The 27,873-nt window shown below is 35.2% G+C and overlaps 1 protein-coding gene across 3 annotated transcripts; it reads left to right on the top strand.

Moving 5' to 3' along the window:
• The first annotated feature begins 697 nt into the window (after positions 1-697).
• Positions 698-27,873, top strand: LOC106672506 (probable WRKY transcription factor protein 1). Of its 3 annotated transcripts, none has more exons than XM_014404019.2 (2): positions 698-971; positions 26,008-27,873. In XM_014404019.2, exon 2 carries the CDS (start codon positions 26,061-26,063, stop codon positions 26,838-26,840), a length of 780 nt encoding a protein of 259 aa, XP_014259505.1. In that variant the 5' UTR covers positions 698-971; positions 26,008-26,060; the 3' UTR covers positions 26,841-27,873. The 3 variants fall into 3 exon arrangements, with proteins under 3 accessions (XP_014259505.1, XP_014259504.1, XP_014259506.1); XM_014404018.2 differs by lacking the exon at positions 698-971 and adding an exon at positions 6,833-6,992; XM_014404020.2 differs by lacking the exon at positions 698-971 and adding an exon at positions 23,990-24,160.

Here is a 27,873-nt window from a genome sequence, read left to right as displayed (position 1 = left end):
CAGTAACCTTTACTTTTCGAAAAAAATTTGTTTACTGGATCACTTACCTCCCTTCACGACCAAAAAATGAAGTGTTAGATCGACTCCTTAGTGAGTCGAAAAGTGGCAAGTAGCAATGAGAAAAATGTACAAAAAAATTTTTTTTAATTGAAGAAAAATTTACAGTATGTATGTAGTTATTCTAATAGATTTTGTGTATGGAATAATAAAGTGTGGCCTTGAAATTATTTTTTAACATCTTGTGTAATCCAAATTTTTCAGTAATCCTTGTGAGGGGGCCTGGGTAATGAAAATATTTGAACACTTAACTGTAGATATTTTTTTATGTAAAATAATTCGGTGGGGAGGATTCCACGAAATATCATTCGCTTAAGTGGAAAACATCGTTTTAACATGATGTAATTAAAGTATTGACTTGCTATCGTAAAAGCTGAGTCCTTCGGTGACGATGGATGACGAAAGCAAAAAAAAAAAAAAAGGTTGATGATATAAAGAAAAAAAAACCACGAGTCCGGAAAGGGAGGATTATAGTAAAAGTGGTAATTAATGGGACCGGATTGGATTACTCCCGGTTATTAAATATAGTGAGGGGGCGTTAAAGGGAAAAAACGTGTTTGGGATTTGTTGTGTTGGTGGGGTTTGTGACGTCAGGTCACCATTTCCCCCTCGAGTGGAGCCCACTCGGAACTCCGCTTCCCTCGTTTAGTCTTCTGTAAACCATCGCACCATTTGGACCGTGACACCCGGCCCAACTTTATTGGAGACAACGTCATTTGACACAGTGATCTTTTTGAAAAACGTTATGTGAATCCTTTATTCCGAAAAGGGGATCGTTTTTTTTTTAGTTTCCACACAACGGTCATCGGACCTAAGGCCTAGTTTGACGTGTGACATTTGTTTACAAGGAGTGTGTGCGACTTAAAGATACAACGGATTAAGGATAAACGGAGATTAAGGCAAATTTTACAAAGGTGAGAATATTTTCTTATAAACCGACAAAGAACTATTAAATAAACAAGAGGTGGCATTTAAAATTTAAAGGGCTCTTTGCTTTTATCATCTCTTCCATGCTTTTTTTTATAACTTTTGGTTTACGAATTGGGAAAAAACAAAAGTGGCAGATTCAAACAGCGCAGTAATTGCTTACGGGCTAGCTGTTTCCTGCTTGTACTTGGTGGGGGAGGGGGGGTTGGTGCCCTACGCTCCTGTGAAGTACCGAGACGCACCAACTCCAAAGTGGGGAGAAGTGGGAGAATTGTGGTCACATGCTACACACCTCCCGTCACGTAGTAGTAAATTGACGTAACGTTATTATGTTATTTCCGCTCTTGAGATATTCTCCTACTGCGATAATAAAAAAAGACGGCAGTCCCAAAGTACCTGTTGATTTAAATGGTAAATCGATGACCAGGTGGAAAATGGTGCAATGAAAGCTCGTTATTGGGAAAACGACGTCCGTGGTTGCGTTCCGAGGAAAAACCCCGGGGGACACCATCGGCACTTAAGAGATTGCGAGGTGATACGCTTGTTAAACATCTGACGCAACCGTCACTAAGAGACAATCAAATTATAAAGTAATGCTTGATTTACTATATTTAAAGGTCAGTTTGATAAATCTGGGAACAATATGTTCGCACTGATCTGATATTCATAGCTGCTTCCTACATTGACCTTTTTGAGGTCATCGAAGCTATGAATCCAATAGTCATGTTCCTCTTTTTTCTTTTTGAATTAAAACTTACGTAACCATTGGTAGAAACATACTTTTATATGCTCATTATAATTTTAGAGAAGAAAACAATGGAAACCAAAAATACAAAATAAGGTTCATACATAAAAATCTTTATATCTCAATAATTACGGTTTTTTCATTAGATAAAACATTAAAATGTTAAATTTCCTATTGATTTACTATTTAAAGGTCAATTTGAACCAGCACTTAACTCGAAAGGAATCGAGCCGATCATCAGCAATATGGTCGTATCTGTTCTTCAACAACTGCTTCCTACGCCATTCCTTTTTGAGGTCGTCTTGATGATAAACCTGTGGTTGTCATTTTTTTTTTTTTAACTTAAAACTTATACTATTTAAAGGTCAATTTGAACCATTACATGTCCCGATATATAGGGCCGATCATAAACAATATGGTCGCATTGACCTGATCTTCATAGCTGCTTCCTACAATTACCTTTTTGAGGTATTCGTGAGGATGGACCTACAGTCATGTCGTTTTTTACTTTTTTAATTAAGACTTATACTATTAAAGGTCAATTTGAACCATTACATGTCTCGATAAATAGGGCCGATCATAAACAATATGGTCGCATTGACCTGATCTTCAGTAGCTGCTTCCTAAAATGACCTTTTTGATCGTGGTAATGAATCTAATCTTCATGTACCTCTTTTTTTCTTTTTTAATTAAAACTAATGTAACCATTGGTAGAAACATACTTTTACATACTCATTCTAATATTAGGGAAGAAAACAATTGAAACAAAAAATTCTAAATGAGGTCCATCCATAAAAATTTTAATATCTCAATAATCATGGATTTTTTCTTTACATAAAACAATAAAACGTTATATTTATTATTGATTTACTATTTGAAGGTCAATTTGAACCAGCACTTATCCCGAAAGGAATCGGGCCGATCATCAGCAATATGGTCGCACTGATCTGATCTTCAATAACCGCTTCCTACGCCATTTTTTTTTTTTTTTTTTGTCTTCGTGATGATGGACCTATAGTCATGTCATTTTTTACTTTTTTAATTAAAACTTATACTGTTTAAAGGTCAATTTGAACCATTACTTGTCTCGATAAATAGGGCGGATCATATGCAATATGGTCGCACTGACCTGATCTTCATAGCTGCTTCCTACGCGATTCCTTTTTGAGGTATTCGTTATGATGGACCTATAGTTGTCATTTTTTATTTTTTATCTTAAAACTTATACTATTTAAAGGTCAATTTGAACCATTACATGTCCCGATAAATAGGGCCGATCATAAGCAATATGGTGCGCGATTTTTTTTTGTTAGATCTTAATGGTAATGAATCTATAGTCCTTTTTCTTCTCTTTTTTTAATTAAAATTTATATAACTATTCATAGAAACATAACTACTCATTTTAATTTAAGAGAAGTAAACAATGGAAACAGTAAATAGTAAATGAGGCCCATTTATAAAAATCTTGATGGTTTCTAAATAATCGTGGTCGTTTTTTAATTTTTTCATTAGATAAAACATTAAAATGGTATATTTCATATTGATATTTTTATATGTAAAGGACAATTTGAGCCAGTACTTGTCACGATGAATCGGATCGATCACGAAGTGGTAGCACTGATCTGATCTTTAATAGCTGCTTCCTACGCGATTCCTTTTTGAGCCCTTCGTGGTTATGGACCTACAGTTAGTTAGGTTTTTTCTCTCTCTTTGTTTTAATTAAAACATTTATTTATGTAAACTTACTAGTACAAATTCATACTAATTTTATAATTTCATCTTCACGATTTATAAATAATAATAGTCGTTTATAATTTTTTCCGTAGAAAAATCATTAAAATGCGATATTTCTATATACGTGGGTTGATGAGCTTGGACTTTTCCAATCCTGGTCCGCCAGTCCTCCACGTTTTTATCCAATAGGCTTTTTCATTTCGCTATATTTACCGGTGGACTTTTTGTTCTACTTGGAATATTGATCGTACGTTTCCTCATTTTATCTTTCGCCCCATCAACCCCGGGAAATTTGTATTTAAAATTAATTTAAGATAAAATGTGACGCAATTCGACAGGGGTTGTTTTTCCTTTTAAATTGAAAATGTATTGTTAGGCAAATTCAGAGTTTTTTAGGACGAAAGTATAATTTTATCCAAAATTATTGACCTAGAAAAAAATAACCTTGTCCTATAAATCTCCTTCTTGAGTATTTTTGGACTGAGTTGGATTTCTATCACGGATCGATTGAAATAGTTTGGTTATTTTTGGATAATCATACGGTTTTTTTATTAAAATGTATTAAATTAGAAAGAAAGTAGTGATGATGTAATTTCGATAATGGTCGGCATGTTCTTGCTTTGTTTCGGTCTTTCTCCATTTTTCACTTAATGTTTCCTATTTGTTATATTAAGAAAAACTTTTATTGTTTAACCCTCTTTCACCGCGGAAAGACTTGATTTAGCATAAAATGTTATGTAAGACATGTCTGTTACACATGTTACACCGTTACCACCGTCCTTCTATAGTTACAATTCTAACATCGCCTCGGGGGTTTTTCTTCTCCGTTTTTCAAACTGTTTATCCGATGATAAATTTATAAAAGGGAAAGAAAGATATGTTGACGTTTTTCGACATGCCTTCACAAGATAAGCCACGACGAACAATGGTCGAACCCAGGCCCCCCTCCTTCTGTGATTTGATTCCGCTTGAAATAATCTCTTCTTGCGTAACACTGACCATGTTTATCGGTTATTTTCTTTCTTTAATTAAAAGTGCACACGTCTCTTGGTCTAAACCACTCCCCGGTCTTTTGTTATAGTGATTTTAAATCGACACGAGACGGTGAAGTTCAAGACTTTATAAATTCCATCTCTTAAAGTATAAAGCCTTGACATCAAGCTTTAGGAACAATTTTAAGAAGAAAACCCTTTTGTCAAAACTACTTGTATATCTTATCAACCGACAGATATCGGTTTTATCATAGTAAAACATTACCCTTGAAAATTTATATTTCTCGCGCAGTATATTAAACTAATTAACTTGTCATAGTGAGAAAAAACGTTGTAATTTCAAAACTTTCGTCTATACCAAATGATAATTAATAATTATCTCTGAATCGGTAAGCAGGCCAAGGGCCCATTAATGAGCTGTAGTGATCATGATCTGATGGTAATTCATCAAATCACAAAAAACGAACACGATCACGTAATATACAATCCATTATATTTAGTGGTCTATTGACCAAATTACTTCTTTCAATTAATTAATCTTTTTATGTAAGGTTTTGGTTGAAATGAAAAAGTCAGTGCCACGAGCGGGATTCGAACCCACGACCTTCGGCTAAATACGTCGCTGCTCTACCACTTGAGCTATCGTGACTTCGATCCACTCGCACACCAACTTCCCATCTCAACCCGAATTTTCCCTCCTTTTTGCTATTTTTCAAATGTGCAATCTATTTGATTCTCAGCGACAAATGAAATGTCCACGGAGAGCTTTAGTGAAGTATACTTCATTTTGCTTATTAAAACCATAAGGTTTCGTGGTCCGCTTGAACAAATAAATTCTTTTCAATTAATTAATCTTTAAATAAGGTATTGGTTGAGATAAAAAAGTCAGTGTCACGAGCGGGATTCGAACCCAAGACCTTTGGCGAATGGATCGAAGTCATGAGAGCTCAAGTGGTAGAGCAGCGGCGTATTTAGCCGAAGGTCGTGGGTTCGAATCCCGCTCGAGACACTGACTTTTTTTATCTCAACTAATACCTTACTTAAAGATTAATTAATTGAAAATAATTTATTTGGTCAATCGGACCACGAAACCTAATGGATTTAAAAATATATAATGTTGAAAAAAAAATGTTTTTTAATGATAGCCGATCGAGATATATAAAAATTTATGAGTTCATTTTTGTCAAGAACTAAAAGACACATTTTTTCGTCTAGTTGAATGAAATTTTATAAACGTATCACGTTAATAAAAATGTAGATGTGGTTCTGTCGCGTCCGCCTGGTCTTGCTTTAGTCTGTCAGGAATCGTTTCATCATTTCGCCATCTTAATTAGGTTGCTTCATGTTCTTATCGTTAAATTTTTTGTCTTCTCTTTATTAGGTTTATTTGTTTAATTTAAACTCGGTTCTCTTAAATAATATAAGAAATATTAATAAAAGAAAAACTGAAAATGATGAAATAATGAAACCTGACAGATCATAACAGCGAGATGGATCAGGGCAGCTATAGTTCGTAATCAGAGGTGTACGCAGATGTATGCGTGTCATCAGAGACGTATGCAGTAATATGTACGAGTTATCTTCCCAATGGTAAGTCGATAAGTTTCGAGAAAAATGGGATATGGTCGAGAAGGTTGGCCTTCTCCCTCGTTTTAACACAAAACTAAATCAGTATAGATGTCTGTGTTAAAATAGAACTTTTATCGTGAAGATAGCACCGTTTGAAGGTAGTGAGTGTGAGAGGTGAAAGTGAGGTGGACCGGGATTGGTAGCAACTGGTTTACGTTACTCGGTTAGGTCCGACTTCCGGGTCGGAGGGGCCGGAACATCCACGAAACCCCGACCCCGCCCCTTCGGCTGCCTTTTATCGCAAATCAAACGTTTAACGATTCATAATCCGCGGGTCTTTTGATATTTTTCCAACCTCGATGGAACTACTTGTTCGAGACCGAACGTGTTTTTCTCTACGGTTTTGAAAATTGAAAAATCCATCGACTGATGGAATGAGACTCGACCCACAGCAGCTTTCACTTCCTTGAAGTGGTACGATTTTAAAGCCGATTACAAGGTGGATGGATAATCGGACGAGAACGGATTTTGAAATAGGTCATTGTTTCGACCTAACCGACAAACAATATATGTACAATTAATTAATACCCTTAAGCAATAACGAAAGGGTTATTTCATTTTAAAAAAAAAGCAGAAGAAAAAAACAATTAACAATCCACTTCCTCATTTTCCTGCGACGCTTTCCCTACAGGAAAATACGTTTTTCTTATATTTAGCCCTCTTAACGTGTTAAAAATATTCGGTCCGTTGGATTTCATTGCTAATTAAAAAATTAATTATCTTTTCCATACAAGAATTAGAAATTATTTAGTTAGCCGTGAGCGTTATAAACTTCTCAGACCGTTGTCCAGGGGAAGTTTCAATTTCGTCTAGTGTTTTTTCCAAGTTTTACTTATAAGCTCTTTAATTTATAAATGTTTTAATCTGTTTCCGTTTAAACAAATCATTTGTGAAATTCCTGCTCAAAAGTAAGTTTTGTACCTTTTTATATTTTTGGAATCGCCAGTAGAGTTTTAAGGCTTAGTAGTGTACTTTTAAGAAAGTTTACTGCTTATCGACGTTTGTAGTTTTGCAATTTTCATCTTTAATAATAAATGTACACCGTGAATTCCTGTTCAACGGAGAGATTACCTCGTTCCGGTTTATAGCCCATTTCCTCCTCGCTTATCCCACATTCGAAAATTCTGATAAATCCACAGATCCCAAAGGAAAGTTCGCTGATAATTTGCATAATCGAAAGGCTCCTTATCAATTATAGAACGTGTACCATTACGAAGTTTAATCTCTGCTTTTTTTAACCAAAATCTTTTGAACAAAACGAATTGCGATATATTAAAAAAAATCATAACCTCTTGATTTCGATTTTCCCTTTATGCACGTACAAGTCGATCAGCTGTTGAGTCAATCTCGTTGGTTTTTTTTTTTTTTTTCTTAATTACATTACAAAATTTTTAGAAGAAAATTTTTCGGATTGGATAACAAATTGGCGTTGGTTTTGTTTTACTTAGTTGAATTGACGTCTATTCCGTTATTTTGCGGTACTAGGGAAGAAGAAAACCAGTGAAACCGGTTTTCGCGTTTCATTATAACGAGAGAGATTTTCACGTTTCATGATAAACGAAGAGAGAAAGAGAACGGTTGGGTGTGCATAAAATAGAAAGAAATATGGCAACAGGGAGAGTGAGAGAAAGAGAGAGGATGGTAGAGAAAGTGCAACCGCAATTTAGCAGGCCGTTGGATCTCTTGGATGGGCCAAAAATCCTTTCGCTAGAACCCCCCCCATCAAAAAATGAGTGTTCAAGCAACTATTACAAAACTCAATAATCCGTGATAGTGTAAATTCAAGCAGTAACGGGGATTAGAAAGAAAAAATAGAGATAGAGAGAGTGACAACGGTTGGTTGCCACAAAACAAACAGCAATAACGTATCGCCGAAAGTGAGAGGTAGAGAGTGACAGAGAGAGACAAAAAGGTAAACTGCCAAAGAAAGGGAGAGAGAAAAGAGAGTTTAAAAAAGGAAAGGAGAGAAAAACAATTTATTTTTTTAAATAGTTTTTTGAGAGAAAAGGAATTAAAAAAAAGGAGAGAGAGAGAGAGAGAGAGAGAGAGAGAGATAAAGAGTTATTTAAAAAAAGAGAGATGGAGTCAAAGGAATGCAAGAGAAATACAGAAGTAGAAAACTACATGAGAGAAAGATAGAGTTTAAGAAAGGAGAGTAAGTGAGAGTTAGAAAAACGGAAACAGAGAGAGTATGTTTAAAAAAAAGAAACAGAGTGAGAGCATATTTGTTAAAAAAGGAGGATACAGTGAGAGAGAGAAAGGAGGATACAGTGAGAGAGAGAAAGGAGGATACAGTGAGAGAGAACGTTAAAAAAACACTGAGAGAGAGAGATAGGACGGGAGAAAAAGAGAGTTTAAAAAGGGAGAGTAAGTGAGAATTTAAAAAAGGAAAGAGAGAGAGTAAGAAAAAACAGAGAGAGAGCAAGTAAAAAGGAATTAGAAAGAGATAGAGAGTGTGGTTTAGAAAAAAGGAATTAAAAGGGAAAGAAAGATAGAGTTGAAAATGGATACTAAGAGAGAGATAGGACGGGAGAAAAAGAGAGTTTAAAAAGGGAGAGTAAATGAGAATTAAAAAAAAGGAAACAGAGAAAGAGAGAGAGAGAGAGAGAGAGAGAGAGAGAGAGAGAGTTAGAAAAAACAGAGAGAGAGCAAGTAAAAAGGAATTAGAATGAGATAGAGAGTGTGGTTTAGAAAAAAGGAATTAAAAGGGAGAGAAAGATAGAGTTGAAAAAAGGATACTAAGAGAGAGATAGGACGGGAGAAAGAGAGAGTTTAAAAAAAGGAGAGTAAGTGAGAATTAGAAAAAAGGAAACAGAGAGAAAGAGAGATAAAGTGTTAGAAAAAACAAACAGAGAGAGAGAGAGAGAGAGAGAGAGAGAGAGAGAGAGAGAGAGAGAGAGAGAGAGCTAGTAAAAAGGAATTAGAATGAGAGTGGTTTAGAAAAAAGGAATTATAAGGGATAGAAAGATAGAGTTGAAAAAAGATACTAAGAGAGAGATAGGATGGGAGAAAGAGAGAGTTTATAAAAGGGAAATTAAATGAGAATTAGAAAAATGGAAACAGAAAAAAAGAGAGTGTGTGTGTGTGTGTGTGTGTGTGCGTGTGCGTGTGCGTGTGTGTGTGTGTGAGAAAGAGAGAGAGAGAGAGAGAGAGAGCGTGAGCGAGAGCGATACAGAGAGGGAGAAATTGTGAAAATATATGAACAAGAATGAAGGTTAGAATGTCCTTCTTTACCCTATTGTTTGTCCGTAAAATTACTAATCGGTGATATAATTTCGTAAAGAGAGATAAGAGCGAATAAAGATAATTCATCGGCCGGTTTTGTTAAAAACAATACTCTCGGGTTTTAATGCCGTTCGATGGAATTGAATTTGACGATTTCCTTTCGGATTTAAGCCTGTCCTCCGAAGTGTAAACGAAATAGCACACCTGCTTTGATGCTTGATCAATAGGATTAGAATGGTGTGGGTGAATATATACAATTTTAACGCGTATTTCAGCCAATGTAATTACCGAATAGCAGTGTAAATAAAAAAAATTTTCTTCCCTTAAAAACGCGTCGTCACTAAGTAACTTCAACTAGTGACATCAACACAACGTACAATTATTATAGCCGTCAATGTCAAATAAACGTTACATAAAAGAGTTATTTTTTCGCCTCTGTTGAATTTGTTTTCTTTAATCGGGAAAACGGAGGACGTCAGATCGTGTTATCTCTCCCTTCCGATTAGTTTAAAGGGCTTTTAATTTGTTCGCGATTGTTCGGCAAACGTCATTGTTTTATCTGCGATTCACGTCCATGTCGTCTCTTAATCGATTCAACACAAAGATTGGTTACGGGATGTGGTATTCGACCCAGTTTCCCCTTCTTCGGATTTCGAAAGCGAATTCGCCTTCCCCTGTACAAAACGACCGAAGTGATGGACTTTTATTATTTTTTAAATTCAAAATTGACGTTTTTTTCGTATTTCTATTGAGTTTAAAAAGCTTCGCGTGTGTGGGTGTTTTAAGTTGTTGGTTAGCGGACGAGGAACCAGGGTCTGATGAGGGGGAGGTGGCAGGGAGATTGCGAACAAGCCGGGTTAGTGTGCCAAGGACCTTCTCGAGCCACCTAAATATTGCAACATCTTATTTTCCCTCAGACCCGACATCTTTTTCAACGGATCGATCCCGGATTGAAAGGGTAAAAGACAATTTCGAGTAAAACCTCGACCCAGGTTGTTGTCACCTGGAAAGGGGGAAAACCTGGAAATTGTCTAGAAAGTGACATTTGATCAGATAAACGAGATCAGCTTTTGGACATTTTCCTACTCGTTTTATTATAAGGGTGGCTGTATACGGTTTAAAACTGATAAATACGTGTTAGTACAGGCGATTAAACGATAAAACGTACAAAAATACGCCTGAAAAGGCATATTTCCCCCATTTACTTTTACTTTTAAACTTCCTGCACATTTTTTCTCCAATATATTCAGAAAGTCAATTTTCACGTTCAATACTTTATTATGTTCTTAATTTAACACAATTAATTCAAGTGCATAAATTAATACGAAAACCCGCAGTATTCATCTGGTTATAGTCCCAATTTCCCTGTTCGAACATGTAAAATAATATTTTAACAATATCAAAACTGCTCTTGCTGATATGTTAAAGTTTTCTTTATGCACGGTCTTCTTTGCACTCTTAAGGTATACCACGAATTAAAAGTTTAATAATCAAAATGTTCACAAAGCTAATAAAAAGAGTCAGAAAGGAAAGATAAAAAAACCATGATAAAATTTCACCGAACGATTTCCTACAAGGCGCCTTTGTACAGATAACACTTTTTTTTTACTTAGCTTTAGCATATAAAAAGAAAAACGATCCTTATCAATCACGATCAGTTCACGAAAGTTAACTTTAACAACGTATGAATAGTCTTCCTGGACACGATAGCAAATTAAAGTCGTCCACGGTTACTCCAGCAAATTCGGACAGCCAAAAAAGGGATTTTTTTTTTTTAGATTAAGCAGTCAAACTACCAATCGTGCTAAGTGTATTAAAGTCGATTTGTTATGCAAGTGTGCTATTTCGCAACCAATAGCACATTGGACTTTCCCGTTGGTTGAAAAAGGAAAACAGAAAGTTCAAAACTTTAAAAAGATAAATTTAGCCTTATACGTTTTTGTTAGTTATCTTAAACACTCAAAATGATCAATTAAACGTTACTAATTCAGAACAAAGTTAACTTTAACTGCTTATGTATAGTCTTCATGGACACGAAAGCAAATTAAAGTCGTTCACGGTTACTCCAGCAAATTTGGACAGCCACAAACAGAATTTTTTTAAACTGTAGGCAAACAAAAACGTGTTAAGTGTGCTAAAGTGGATTTGTGATACAAGAAATATTTCAAAACCAACCGGGCTTGCTCGTTCTTTCTGCTGACCCTTGGTTGAAAAGGGAAAAAAGAGAGTTCAAGCTTTTAAAAAGATAAATTTAAAAATTATACGATTTTGTTATTTATCTCTAGTACCCAAAATAATCAATTAACCGTTATTAATAAGGAACAATTCGCAAAGTTATCTTTAATTGCTGATGAATAGTCTTCTTGGACACGATAGCAAATTGAAGTCGTCCACGGTTACTCCAGCAAATTTGGACAGCCACAAACAGAATTTTTTTAGACAAACAAAAACGTGTTAAGTGTGTTAAAGTGGATTTGTGATGCAAATGTGCTATTTCTTAACCAATAGCACACTGGGCTTTCCCGTTCTGTCTGCTGATCGTAGCTTAACAAAGGAAAAAATAAAGATCAAAAAGTCACTTTTAAAAAGATAACTAGCAATTACCTTTTTGTTATGTTATTTATCTTTATCGCTCAGAATATTCAGTTAACCTTTATTAATCTTGACCAATTCATGAAATATATGAATAACCTACTTGAACACGTTAGCCATTTAACATAAAGTAAATCTCCAAAAGCCAAAAGGTTATTTAATGTGTATTTAACAAATGCGTGGTTGGGTTATTATATAAGTGTTAAATCAAATACGATTAAATTAAAGTGTAATAAATATATAAAAATAACAGAGAATATCAAAAAGCATTAGTAAGGAAACGTTTCAAAAAATAGTGCATTAATTTCTCAATAAGCCAAAAAATATTAATATAAAAATAGTAATTATTATAAAACGTTAAGTGTTAAACATTAATTTCTACCGGTGGCTTTTCACTCGGAGTGATCGCATTCCAGTCAAGGACCAAGCCCTCACGTCTTCATTGTTAGGTGCGCCCTATTTCCTTCGCACGCTCCCACCCAAAAACCTCTTCGTCCTTACGAGGGCTACTTTCACTTCAATCGAGGATAGGCCGTCACACTCGAGGGTTAAAAAAATACGTATTAGCAAATATCGACAGGGATTCGAAAGAAAAGTATCGACTTAAGAGTTTTTGATAACTGCTGGGACAGATGGACAAGAATGGATGTTGCCTTGCTGGAGTTTTTTTCTTGTCTTTACAATTTGTAGTGGGAGAAAACTTGTTGTAGGCATAGGGACTTTTTTGACCAAGTACCAAATTTTGCTGTGACTCCAAAAATCATTTTTCTTGTGCCATCTTGCAATGGATTGTCTTGAACCTTGGGTTCAGGATACCGTCTGTTACTGACATGTGCCTTTCCTCCTTAAAGACCTTTGTCTGTTTTAGCCAGAAGTGCTTCTGGTCAGACAACTTCTTACTCGCCAATCCATTTTTAAGGTATAGATTAAGGGAATAAATTCCCTAGTCGAAATGCCAATACCTGCGATAAAAAATTTGGTTCTTTCGAGTACCAGGGCATGCTGTGCTTTTGAATTTTCAACCAGGTAGGTTTTAAGAGTACGCCTTCGAAAAAGGTGGTTACTTAGATAGACAAAGTTTTTGTAATATCTCTTACAAGGAAGGATGATCCCTGTGTTTTTTTCATAACTAAGTTGAAGTTTGGGCAATATAGTTTCTGCATTGAGAGAAGACTATGCGCAATGGCGACTACATCAGCACCGCTACCTATAATGATGGAGAAATATTTTCTCTACTTCAAAAAATGTATTCCAGTCCAGTTTTATTTTACCACATAAAAATTATTGAATAAAAAGGTAGAAGTGTTGAATGGTGACATCGTGCCAGTGACGTCCCTTTCCGCAACCGTAGACAGGGTCTGGGACCGGAGGGGTCTCGGACTGAAGGCTGTCGGGTTCCGAATGTGGGTCGTTTGATGGTCGGAAGGTTCCTTGTGCAACGCAGACTTACTTTCACTCTGGTTGGTACCGTTACCGAGCTCTCCCACCTCCATCCTTCTTCGGGCCTCGGCCATCCGCTCCGTTCTCTCCCTCAGTCCCAAATTCCTGCCCCATTTCCTCGTAGCGCGACTCAACCCACATCCCGAGGAGAAAACCCGTTAAAAGTGAAGACGATCGTCGACTATCGAATGCCGGAGGCCTTCAGACGTAACGAACAAAAAAGAAAAGGAATGATCACAAACTCTCGGCCATTGACGTAGATCTTCTTTAATTTGGTACAACACTGATTATGTCATTATTTACAATTAGGACGTTATATTCGTTAGACTATTCGTTTTACGTTTTATACAACACAAGGTGCTTATAAAACCATTCCGATTCTTATCTCCCTCATCGCTGTTTTCTTTCAAGATCAAAAGGTACACCTTCATTCTGTAGCTTACATCAGATTTGTAAGGTCTATTAAAAACATATAACCTGTGTTTGATGATATAACATTTATCTTTCTTTATACATCACTAATAACGAATATAGGCTAATGCCAATGTCGATCCATCAAACAGGAAATTTTTGGTCAAACACAAATCTTTATTTGTACTATCCTTGTACTTCTTACTAACTATTTTTACTTTTCTAAATGTTTAACTGTTTTCCTTTTTTTTATTGAGTGTGAGACTAGTCTGTGGAGTAACGGCGATAATAGTTTGAAAAACCCGTTTAGTTGCGTCTTATGTCTTGCGTGCGGATTCGAAATAAACCCTTTGTCCAGGTGAAGTCAGTGAAGTGTTAAAGTTAATAGTTGATAGTGTAACCCTTCCGTGAAAATATATTGGCTCTTCGTTTCACCTGAACTGTTTCTGAAGGTTCCTGAGGATTGTTTCTTGAGAAGGGGAATATCAACAGTACATATCGTGCAAAGTAGAGGTACAAGAATGCTCCCTTACGTGACGCCAGCATAGATAGGATAGAACTCGGCAATAACGGTCAGATACCATTTTAGGATGAGGTGGTACGTGCTTGGTAGGATGACCTTCAGCTTCCACAGGAGATCCGTGTGCCATGTAAAGCTTGAGCAATGTCAAAGTTTGAAAAGTAATGAAAAACAAAATCTTTGTGCTTGATAATGTCATTTATTTCGATTTTCGGCTTAATATTTACGTTGAGTATTAAATAATTTACGTTTTTCAGCTTTTTCTTCTTTCTCGTGAATTCTTATGCCCCTTATGCATGAACTGTACACCTTGATTATTACGCTTTATCATATGGTCCGTTAAAAGCGCATTATCTTTAATAAGTGTTTGTTGATAAGGATGTTCCATTTATCTCCCTGCATCGTTATATTTATCTGTTCCACCCGTAAATTCCAATTATTACAAAATACTAGCAGCTAATGTCAGTAGGTTAAAATTATCGAGCAGGAAGTTTACTGTGAGAGGCAAAAAGTGGCCACCCTCGTTTTTTTTTGTAAATACTTGCAATCGTTTTAATTTTTGTTGTTTACTGGATCCATGCTTTCTCGAGTATTTCGATTATCTTGGTAGCATGACCTTTGCAAAGTTGTTCTGTGAATTTTAAGCCCCCTGACCACATACGCATGACTTTCTATGCTTCAGCATTTTTTTCTGTATCTCTTAAAACCATCACTCAAACAAATTTGAAACTTAAAAATGGTATAATTTAAAAACCACCGCAACGTTAGTAAAAAGTTTTTACAGAAAAACCAACAAAGAAAGGACTGACTATTCAAAGAATTATTTACAAAATCCAATTGTAAATAGAAGTGGGTGATTGATTGTTAACTATGTTTCATTTACCTCTAATCCTTTAAAACGGACCAAATATTGTCGTAAGATAATCAATTGTCTAAGAGATAATTAAAAATATTAAGGGGGCCTCAGTGTACTAACCGGGCACTTTAATCTTTTGCCCCTTCACTAACTCCTAAATTTTTGAAACTCAATAAAAACAACCATTAAAATCTTGAATATTGATATTTCCTCTAAATTCCTCATCGAATAAAACACCTGGTTTGATGAGCCATAATTTTTTATTTATTGAGTTATATTCTCGTTCGGTTATATTACACCATTTCTTCTTTTTCTTCGTGATTTCATACCCAACTCATTTTTTCTTTCTTTCTTCTTTAATTTCAAAAGGTAACATTACAAGGGAACTTTTTGCATACAACACCTTTACGAAATGGTCCGTTAAAAATGATTTATTTTTTTATTAGTATAATTACATTAATTATATTCTTTTTATATGTCCCACTGGTCGTAATTATCGATTATGACTATATCAATTAAGAGGTTGGTACAAACCATATGGGTGCGTTAAATTTATAAAATTGCCAGGACCCGACAGCACACTGTACACCAACCATAATCAATCATAAATTTACAATTTTTGAAATTCGATAAAAACAATCATTAAAAACTTGAACATTGATATTTCCTCTAAAGTCCTTATAAAACTGAAACATCTGGTTTGATGATGTCATTATTATTATTATTATTTATTTATTGCGTTCTATTCACGTTCCGTGTTATATTTTACATTCTTATTCTTTACTTCATATCCAACTCATTTCTTTCTTTCTTTCTTCTTTTCTTTCCAAAGTTTATATTACACCGAAAACCTTTTGCTTACAACACCTTTACGAAATGATCCGTTAAAAACTATTAAATTTTATTAGTATAATTAGATTAATTATATTCTTTTTATATGTCCCACTGGTCGTAATTATTAATTATGGCTAAATAATTTTACAATTAAGAGATTGTTGGTACAAACCGTATGATTGCGTTAAATTTATAAACTTTCAAGTACCAGCCAGTACACTGTACACTGACCATAATCACTCATAAATTTACAATTTTTGAAACTCGATACAAACAATCATTAAAAACTTGAACATTCATATTTCCTCTAAAGTCCTTATAAAACTGAAACACCTGGTTTGATATGTCATTGTTTGTTGTTGTTTTTTTATTTATTGCGTTATATTCACGTTCGGTGTTATATTTTACCTTTTTTTTCTTTTTCTTGATTTCATACCCCAATCATGTTTTTTTTTAATTTCAAAGGGAATTAAAGGGGAGGGGAAACCTTTTGTTTTCCTTTACGAAAAGGTCAGTTAAAAGCGTTTTATTTTTTATGATTATAATTTATTATGTTCTTTTTATATGTCTCACTGGTCGTAATTATCAATTATGGCTATATCAATTAAGAGATTGCTGGTACAAATCGTATGGGTGAGTTAAATTTATAAAGTTGCAAGTACCGACAGTACACGGAATAATTTGCTTAACAGCTTTACCGATAAAAGCATATTATCTTTATGTGATGATAATTATGCTACTGTAGCACACATTATATTTATCATTTCAATAATATCGATTATAGTTTTAAATTAGTTTTCGGTTCAAACGGGATACCTTAAATTATTATAATCCTGCCTTTTGCAAATTACAAAAGGGGAATAAACATTAAATTGACAAATGGATAATATCCTGAAAACATATTTTCGACCTAAACCGACGTTAAATAACTATGCGGGGACGGTCGAGTGAATCGTTTGAAAACAGCCGGCCGGGCGAGTAAATATAAAATAAAGTCCGCATTATCTTTATAGGCGAAACGTTGTGCTTTGATAATTTTCTGCCTGTTGGGCTCGAATTTTGAAAAAGGTCCGTCGGAACAAGGGACGGACACGACACGGGCGGGCGTTTGGCGCGAAACGGCCCACGAACGCCGGTCCTGGGGCGGGTGATGACAGGGGAACAGGAAAAGGCAGGAGCTAGCGTTTCGACGTCCGCCTAGGCCGTGGCTCCTCGTATCCGAGCCGGCGAGCTCCTGCCCCGGCATCACCTCCTGTCAACTGACTCCGCGACCCTAATTTCGAACAATGGGGACAAATAACCCCCCCTCCCACTCACAACTCCGTTTAATTAATTTAATTAATCACTGGGTCTTTTCTACGGATCCACTTTCCGATCCGAGGAAAAATAAATAAGACAAATTAAGGGAAAACAGTTTCCAGTGGATTAAATTCGCTTTTACTGGAAAATATTTTTTTTTATTTCTCTTTAAACCGTGCAATGAAATACATTTGTTTGACTTTGACCACAAATGTCCAAACCATGTTGTTCAGGAAGGTGTCTATTTTTGGTCCATTCCCGGAAAGATCGCACAACCCAAATGGGTCGCCTACATATATTTTTTTCCTGTTCAGTTTCATTTTTCACCAAGTTTTTTTTTTGTCCCATAACTTTTAATTACACACAAAGTTAATATTTATTTTGTTCATTTTAATTGTTCTTTTTTTTTATAGGATTATGCTTACAAAATATACACTTTTCCTTTTTTAATTAAATTATTTTGGCTTCTGGTTTTTTGTTATTTTATTATGTTAGTTTTAACACACAAATTAACACTTTTCTAGCTTATTTTGGCTTTTTTTCTCAAGTAGGTAATTTAATAGTAGTTAACTCGAGTTCTATATATATATTCCAAGTCTTAGTTTATCCACAAAGTCAATATTTGCCACAGTTTTGTTGAAATTTTCACAATTAGAGCTGTAAACGAACTTTTCCTGTTTAATTGGAGTTTTTCACCAGGGTTTTTTTTATTACACAATTTTAAATTATCCACAAAAATCTTTTCCTGCTTCTTTTGGCTTAGTACCCCTCAAATAGGCCATTGAGTGTATTTCCACAATTAGAGGTTTATTTTTTATTGACTTTTTGATGTTTTTTTTCTCAAACAGGTAATTGACATCATCCACGATTATACGTATAAACCGTCCGTTTAACCCAGTTTAATAGTTAACCCGAGGTCTACTTACATTTCAACTCTTTTAGATTATCCACAAAGTCGATATTTTCCTGTTTGTTTTCCCTTATTACCCTCTCAAATAAGCCATTGAGTTTTGTCGAAATTTTCACAATTAGAGCTTTAAACCAACTTTTCCTGTTGAATTGGAGTTTTAAACCGAGGTTTTTTTTAATTACACAACTTTAAATTATCCACAAGTCTTATCTTTTCCTGCTTCTTTTGGCTTATGTTACCTCCTCAAATAAGCCATTGAAATTTATTCAGATTTTCCACAATCATAGGTTTACTTTTTATTCCATAATCTTTAAATTACACAAAGTTAATATTTATTTAGTTAATTTTATATTCTTGTTTTTTTCTTCTTCTTCCAGGATTTTACTTACAAAAGCTACACCTTTCTATTTTTAATTAAATTCTTTTGGCGTTTGGTTTTTGCTATTTTATCATGTTAGGTTAACACAGCGAAATTAACACTTTTCTATCTTATTTTGGCTTTTTTTCTCAAATTAGTGATTGACTTTATTGATTGTCCACGATTATACCCAACAACCGATGTTTAACCCAGTTTATAGTAGTTAACCCGAGGTCTATATATATTCCAACTTTTTTACTTTACCCACAAAATCAATATTTTCCTCTTTATTTTGGTTTATTACCTTCTCAAGTTTTAGCTGTAGAAGGAAGAAATAAATTGCCTTTTCCACAACAGGCGACATTTATTCTTGACAGACAACTCGCCACGTCCATTGTCGTCCAGACATCCACTTTTAAACTTACAACTATGTAACAAACCCCCCAAACCGCTTTATTTTAAAAAACGTCACTGAAGATGGTCTACATTAGGCCGAAACGCGTCTGACGAAATAAATGCCTATTGTGGAAAAGACAATTTATTTCTTTAATCTCTAATCAACATATTTTACGGAATTAATCCAATTTATAAAAATGTTTAAATATAGAAATTTACAATATATAAAATATAACAATATAAAAGCAAAACTAAGAAATCAAAGGAAAAACTTACTTAAGTATTAAACAATATGTAAAATAAGAAAATTTGTTAAAACAATGTTTCATGGAAATATACCTAAAAAAACATCACATTTATCATTGTGATTGCATATTTTTAAATCGTCACTGAAAATAATACAACATATTTTAAACTATTTATAAATAATATAAGAAAACAACTTCTTAAAAATATGTAGATTAAGTAAATAAAAATAAGAGTATTTTGTGCATATGTAGTTGAATTATATTTATCAAAAATTTTAATTAGAAATAATATAAAGTTAAATATGGAACGAATACCCAAAATGTACCATTGGGCGAGGTTTTCCACGATCCTATTAACCTACACTTTTGCCTGTTTAATTAGGTTTTTTCCCCCAAGGATTTATAATTATTTCATTCCATCAGTTTTAATTTTACGCAATGTCAAAATGTTCTTATTTTGGATTGTTATTTCCCCTTAAATATTGAACTTACTTACGTTACAATTATATCTATAAACCCGTTATATTTATCGATCTATTGGCCAAATTATTTCTTTCAATTAATTAAACTTTTTATGTAAGGTTTTGGTTGAAAAAGTTAGTGTCACGAGCGGGATTCGAACCCACGACCTTCGGCTCGATACGCTCAAATCACTTGACTTATCGTGACTATATCTATAAAGCTACACTTTTCCCATTTTTCCTCTGTTTGATTTTTTATACAAAGTCGATTTTTTCCTACTTTATGGGCGGTTCACCAAGGTTTATTGTTATGTTATTGTATTAATTGTAATTGTTTGTACTACAAGTCAATATTTTATATTCATACCAAAAATACCTAAGTGACTCGGTGGTTTAGGAAAATTTTCCTCGGTTTTAGCCTACCTAATTGCATGAAAGTTAATTATACGCAAAGTGATTTTTTTCTTTCTTATTTTCCTGTGGTTTTTCCTCAAATAGGTCACTGCGTTTTTTCCAATTTTACAAAAATAAAATGTACCGACGGTTTTCTGTCTTTAACGGAGGTTTTTATTTCATTGTGTAAGTTTTAATTTTATGAAAATTACAATATTTATCTTGCATGTTTTCCGGTTTTTTCAGGATTATACTTTTAGGTCAAATAGTTTATTGAGATATTCCACAAACTGGCGTTTTGATTTCCGTTTATCGAAGATTTTCTTGAAGATTCAGTTTTATTCATCTGCGTACATTCCAATAGTAGCCAAAAAAGTCTTTTCTAGCTTATTTTGTCGTTTTTCCCAAACAAAAAATCAAACAGTTTATCGACACAATTTGGCCGATTGTAGGTCAAATGCCACCCCAGCTCTTGCTCGTCTCTTTGTTATTGTTTTGAAATGTTCGCTTCCCGTTATAAAAATCGAACATAGACACTCGTAGCAAAACGACAACAGCAAAAACAGTTTTTTTAACTTTCCGATAAAAGAGAAATCCGACCCTGACTTTTGAACTCAAGGTTCTTTCCATTACTACTCTCGAAGGTTCTTGTATTCGCATTCCGGTGAGCAGTTCTTTACCTGCTGTTTGTGAAACTTTACAGAACTAAGAAGCCCCGAATGTGCAACGCAAGACCGGTTTAAATTGTAAACCAAATGCTTAAGAGTCAAGATTATGAAAGAAATTTATGTTGAAACAACCGGTGATTTTTAACAACTGAAATTTTTTTCTTACCAAACTTGAGATTTTAATTAAGCATTAAGTTACGATTTTTAAGTACCTGACGAACCATTCTATAGCCTGAACTTTTATATTATTGCATGTAAAAAAGAAAGTTACACTGTTTGTCCAAAATCGGTTCAGGCGAAACTAAAAAACCTCTGAGGAGTTTTCAACTCATACCTAACGCTGCATAGTATGCCTATAGGTATTTCCGGGGCGAAATTTGTATAATTCAACCTTGTCGAAAAAGAAAAAAAGTGGAAGGCCGATCCTCTCTCCGTACAAGGCCTGTTGGAGAAAATGACGTAGCGAGGTTTCGTGTGGATACGCTCGACGGGGATAATTTACTTTCAACCGATTGGGCATCATTTGTCTGCTTGTGTGTTATGCAATATTACTTTATTGTTTATTACGTTGTTCGGCTTGCGAGCCCTTAAAAAATAATAATTAAACAAAACTAGGTCGGGGATGAAAGTCGATTGGAACTGGGGTGGTAAACTATATTACTCCACATCATATCTTTCCTTTGAGTTTCCTTTTTACCTTAGCTTGTCAGAATATTGCATGTTTGAAAAAAAAACTTGAGAAAACAACACAAACAAAACAACAAAAATTATTGGATTTTTCTATTCTATCAAATAGGCGAACGACCAACAATGGTGGGCATCCATTTTATGAATATTTTTCAAAAATACATTTTGTAATAATTCAAGTATCTATTTTTTAATATTAAATAACGAATTAATTAAATAATTTAAAAAAATTTCTTCAGTTTAATGTAATTCAGGCCTTGGGTAATATTACTCCACTTGCCAAAAAAATGAGGCTAAGGAAGATTTTCTCACCGTTTATACAAAGAGCAATTAACTGCCTTAATGATCCGTATGATAATGAAACTCCTCCATTTACGAAATTTTCCATGTTTGACTATTTAAAAAAATCAATTGACCTCAATGATTTCTCCCAACATCTCAGATTTTATCCAGTGGTAAATTTAATTATGTTGACTACGACTTGATTTTTTTTCTGTATAAAAAGTCAAACAAAAACTTACTACAAGAAAAAATTCCTGTACGCTCTCTACATGGATTCAAGGAACTACTCATCAAAGTACGTGGGACAAAGCTTTTCTCTGCTTTCTTGCCACTGGCCATGGCCCTATAGTAACTGCTTATGTGTAAACCATGTATGGCTTATCATAATGATAAAGGCCTGCAGTTGTTAAACTATAAAAATCCACTCAGTAAACAGTCTTTTTTGTGGACAGTTAATTCAAATAGTATAATTGGGCCCTCACTACATTCACGAAAATAAATACAACCAATCTAATAAATTTGACAGAAACGACCCCTTCGTACTTTTCATAGCACCATGGGAAAAAGTGACACTGTTATGGGAAACGGTAGAAACTGGTCGACCAAAATCTTAGTCCAAACTTCAGATTCATCACTCCACAGACTTCGTTAAGTTCACTAATACTGACTATAAAGATTATATACAATAATTATCTAATAATAAATGTGACAAAGGAAAAAGTATATTGAAGCGATGAAAATCAACAGAAGGTATGTGGCCTGTTCGCGATGAAGCATCGAGTCAGAATGATCAGTTTTCCGTTCTCTCGGTTCGTTTGTTTTTCTCGCTGGCGGTGTCATTCCAGCTGTGGTGCCAAAACGATCGCTACGACAGTGTGATCACGATGACACTTGATTCTAACAAGTCTCGCAACAAGCATAATACACGCTCTCTATAAAGAGCCAAGGAATGACTCATCAAATAACGTGGCTCAGAGCCTTTCTCTTCCTTTGCGTGGGCAATGGCCCAATATGCGTCGGTTGTATGGCTTATCCTAAATCATGCATTTTTTAAACTATGAAAAATATTCAGTCTTAAACGTGACGAAATTTGATATTTTTTCGTACACAGAGCTCACTCAAATACGGCTATGGAATTATTTGACTTCTCATAACACCATTCACGAAAATAAATACATTCAGCCTAACAAAGTATTTGGACCTAGAGGACCAAACTGACAGGTAACATCAACCAGCAAACCCACCTGCATTATTTGACTACTCATAACACCATTCACGCAAATAAATACATTCAGCCTAACAAAGTATTTGGACCTAGAGGACCAAACTGACAGGTACATCAACCAGTAGACCCACCTCCATTATTTGACTTCTCATAACATCATTTTCGCAAATAAATACATTCAGCCTAACAAAGTATTTGGACCTAGAGGACCAAACTGACAGGTAACATCAACCAGCAAACCCACCTGCATTATTTGACTACTCATAACACCATGCACGCAAATAAATACATTCAGCCTAACAACGTATTTGACCTAGACGACCAAACTGACAGGTACATCAACCAGCAGACCCACCTCCATTATTTGACTTCTCATAACATCGTTTTCGCAAATAAATACGTTCAGCCTAATAAAGTATTTGGACCTAGAAGACCAAACTGACAGGTATATCAACCAGTAGATCCCCAAGAGGGGAAATTTAATTTTGTCACCCCATGCTTCACACTTTTCACATCAGCAAGAAAAACTGGCAGAACTTGAAAAAAAATAATTAGAAACTGGGTGTAAATATTTCGTAAAAGGGCCATAATGGCCATTTCTGATCATGGTTTTCTCATCAAGTTTACCACTTCACAGTCCTCCTGAGATTTCCTCATTCTCAATAAACTATTAAGCTAATTGGTTAATGGTATTGGCTAATTGGTTGAATGGTACTCCATTGAACCTTTTAACATGCTCGTTTCCGCCAGGATTCCGTATCATATGTTCAGCGGAATCCTAGAGCTTATTAGCAAGGTGAAGACGTTATGGATAATCGAGATAATAAAGTGTGGAACGGCTTAGCCGCCGGATAACGGCAATTGGAGAGGCACCGCTGCATCACAGCCGTATCTGCACCCTGCAGACTTGTGCCAGAGGCAGACGGGTTCCGTTGACCACCCTTGACTTCTCCGGTCCTGTGTTTACACCTCGGACGACACGGGCTCGTAGGCGGGAGGGGAAGCGGAGGGGGAGGCTAATCGACTCCGCCATCCCCACCGCAGCTTTTCCGTGCCCCCACCACGGCCCCTTCGACCCCCGCTCCACCTTTTCTCCTCCAATTCCTCATTCAGTTAGTCACCTCCGTCTCGGCGTGAAGTGGTCTTCCCCGTCCCGTCACGGTGTCCTGTGTCATAGTGGGATTAACGCATTTTCCCCCGTATCTCGGCATCTTCCAATACGGGGAAGCTAGAAAGGGCCTGGATTACTTTCTAGTATTACACATGCCACGGTAGGATTTAATTTTTTTTAAATTGATCCTAGAAAATTAAGTGTAAAATTAATATCTTAAGATTTTTTTTAAGAAGCCTTTATCGTGGGCTTTAAAATTTAAAAAAAAATTGAAGACGTGCCCGTATCGTCTTTTTTCTTCCAACCCTAATAAAAACTGTCAATTATTAAATTAAACAATAGTGGGTAAAAAAATTGAAAATTGATTAAACATAGATTTTGGTATGTTTAATAATTTAATTGTAATTAAATTGTTCCGATTGGAATGTCGATTAAATGTGTCGACTGTGTGAAGGAGGAAGAAAGAGCGAGCGGTCCGTTCCATTTAAACGGGCTGCGTGAAGTCGGGCATCGGGCGTTGCGGGGGGGTGGAGGGGTCTGCCTCTGTAAAGGCGGGGGGTGGAGTGGTTTTGCCTCTGTAAAGGCGGGGGGGTGGAGTAATAGACTGTTGTAATAAGAGGATCGGCGTCGAGATCTAGCGGTGCCTTGACGAAGCCGCCCCACCGTGGAAAGGGAAAAGGGGTGAAAGCGCGATGAGCACACTTTTATAAATATGCATGTAATTTGCAATGACGTGAATTTTTTTGTAAGATATTGCCTTTTTTTTTCTTTCTTTTAAACTTTCCTGTTTTTTCCCCTGTTGATATGCCTTCGATGGACGGGGGAACTTCGATTCTGATTCCTTGGATTTATATTGTTCTTCAAAAAAATCTTTTTATTTTATTATTATATTATATTATTATAATAAATAACCCGTTATTATAGATTGAGATGGATTCTTGGTTTTGCATACCAAATGTGATATATGAGGTTTTAAGGAATTTTTGGTTTTTCATGCAAAATGTGTGGTTTTATGGAATTCCTGTTTTTTTTCATGCAAAATGTGGTATATGTGTTTTTATGGAATTCCTGTTTTTGTTTTTTTCCCCTTCCTTCCTTCTTTCTTTCATAAAATTTTTATATACGTAGTTTTATAATTCCAGGTTTTTCCCTGAAAAATGTGATATATATGGTTTTATGGAATTACTTTTTTTTCCCAAACAAAATTTAATACAGTTTTATGGAATTCCCGGTTTTTACATGTAAAATGTGATATGAATGGTTATGTGAAATTACGATTTTTTTCGTACACATTTTATACGTGGTTTTATGAAATTACTGGTTTTTCATGTAAAATGTGATATATGCGGTTTTATGAAATTCCGTTTTTTTCCCAAAATTTAATATAGTTTTATGGAATTCCAGGCTTTATCCTTGAAAAATGTGATATATGTGGTTTTGTGAATTCCTTCTTTTTTCTCTCTTTTTTATACAAAATTTAGTATACCTAGTTTTATGAAATTCCTTTCTCCCCCCCCCCCAAACAAAATTTAATACATGTAGTTTTATGGAATGTCCGGTTTTTTACATGTAAAATGTGGTATGGTTATGTGAAATTACGATTTTTTTTCATACAAAATTTTATACGTGGTTTTATGAAATTCCTGGTTTTTCATGTAAAATGTGATATATGCGGTTTTATGAAATTCCGGTTTTTTCCCAAAATTTAATATACGTAGTTTTATGGAATTCCAGGTTTTTTCCTTGAAAAATGTGATATATGTGGTTTCATGAATTCCTTCTTTTTTCTCTTTTTTTTATACAAAATTTAATATACGTAGTTTTATGGAAGTACAATTTTTTTCATACAAAATTTTATGTTGGTTTCATAGAATTCTTGGTTTTTCATTCAAAATGTGGTATAAGTGGTTTTATGGAATTCATTAATTTGATTTTTTCTTAAGTTTTTTATTGTTTGAATCAGCTTGAGGTCTTGAATTAATGTTTGTTGTTTTTTTTTTGTTGTAGGAGGAGTAGGTGACGAGCACGAGAGGCCGAGCGGGTGCTGGTGAACCGCCGGCATGAAATCGAATAACCAAAATAACAACAACCCTTTGACGGCGAACAACAACCACCTCGCCGATCAGAACAAGCTGGTCGAAGAAGATGACGATGATATGTTCGGCAAGAATTACGGTTCGAGCTTCTGCCGTCCGAACCGGCCATCTATGATCTCAGCCAAATACAGGCAAAAGGAGGAGAGGAGAAAAGTCTTGAAAATATCGATCAACAAACTGAAGAAGATCGAGGATCCGGAGAGCTCTTTGAGGCGGTCCGTGCTCATAAATAACACTATGAAGAGGTTGCAGAAGGAGGCCCGGGAGGAAAAGCTGCAGAAGCAGCAGTCGGTCGGGTTCAGGTGCTTCGCCTCAGATTTCCTCAAGGATGATGTTGAACCTCTGAGGTCGTCTGAACAGTTGGCAGACATAACGAATCTTCCGGCGAAGAAGGAAGATGAACCTGCGAGGAGGGAGGCGAGGAAGAGGTCAATAGAAGAAGTGGACGAGAGCGACGTTCATGCCGTTCTTTCCCAATTTTACATGCCCCTGACACCAAGGATGCTTACATCCATAGATGACGATGACGATGAGATCAACGTCGTCGATTTGGATTCGTCGTCAGATCCAAAACGGCCCAGGTTGGAAGAGCAGTCAGCCGCAGAAAGGCTGAAAGACCTGTCCAACAGGGAAGAACCGCCGAGGATCAGGACCGAGTCCTCGTTTTCCTGCGGTCATTCGTCTATGTTCAACGAACTACAGTCAGTCGTCTATCACAGCCTTATCGCATCGTTGGAAACGTAGCATTCCCCATTATCGATCCAAAAACAGAGTCATTAGTTCTTTAAAACAAAAAAATGTAAATATATAAATTAAAAAAAAAACCTTGTAAAGCATTTGAATTCTGAGTGATACGCTAAAAGGAGTGATTTCACGACCACAGCATAAACTGTTGTATAGAATAATTTTGCTGTGATTTGTCTAAAGTGACTTAATATATATGTGCAATCCGTCAGAATTCAGGACTTAATTCGTAGCGGAAGTGTGTACCCCCACCCCTTTAGGCAACCCCTCCGCAGACGAATAAATGGTTATTTAGGATAAATACAAAAATAAAGATTCTTTGTAAAAAGAGTAAAGTGCCCAGGGTGTGAGTGTTTTAGATGATAGGTATTATTATTTTAATAATTCAATACAGATATATTTTATACAAACTCCAAAATCGAGGACACTTTCTTCCCAATAAGTAGAGTCCAAGAATTTTTATGTAAAAACTAATTAATATTTTAAAATCTTTTTAAAATGACGGAGGGAAAGCTGTCCTAAAAAATTAAATAGTTTGGAGGAGTTGAGAGTATGCCTTGTTCACGCTTGCGTAATATCACTTCTGACTCCTTATTTTGTGATATTTAGATTATTTCGTGGAGGGGAGGAAATAAGACTGGGATCAAAGTGAAAATGTCGCATTGCGTGAACAGCCCTGAATTTTTAAACCATCATAATACAAATTAAAATTGAACTTAATTAAAACACAATTTTATATGAAATGGATTATTAAATTAGAAAAAAACCTGGTCTACCGACTCCTCCAAACGCATCATCATTTTATTTGCCGAGGATATACATACTGATTTGATGTCTCTAAACAACTTGTATCGCTTTTTTTAAAATAAAGAAAATTAAAACAAAAAAAAGGTACCTAATAGAGGTCCAAGCAATTTTTCACTTTAAAAAGATAAAATTGTTTTAATAACTTTTTTAAAAAATTTACAATCTTGTTGTTAGATGGTTAGCAGATGTACGCTTTTTGTGTGGAATTTGACTCTTTGCTCCACTA

The sequence above is a fragment of the Cimex lectularius genome, unplaced genomic scaffold (genome assembly GCF_000648675.2).
Source record: "Cimex lectularius strain Harlan isolate CLEC.00 unplaced genomic scaffold, Clec_2.1 scaffold64, whole genome shotgun sequence".
In the NCBI taxonomy this organism is placed as follows: domain Eukaryota; kingdom Metazoa; phylum Arthropoda; class Insecta; order Hemiptera; family Cimicidae; genus Cimex; species Cimex lectularius.
Note: the sequence above shows the minus strand (reverse complement) of the source record. Positions and strands in the feature narration are given on the sequence as shown.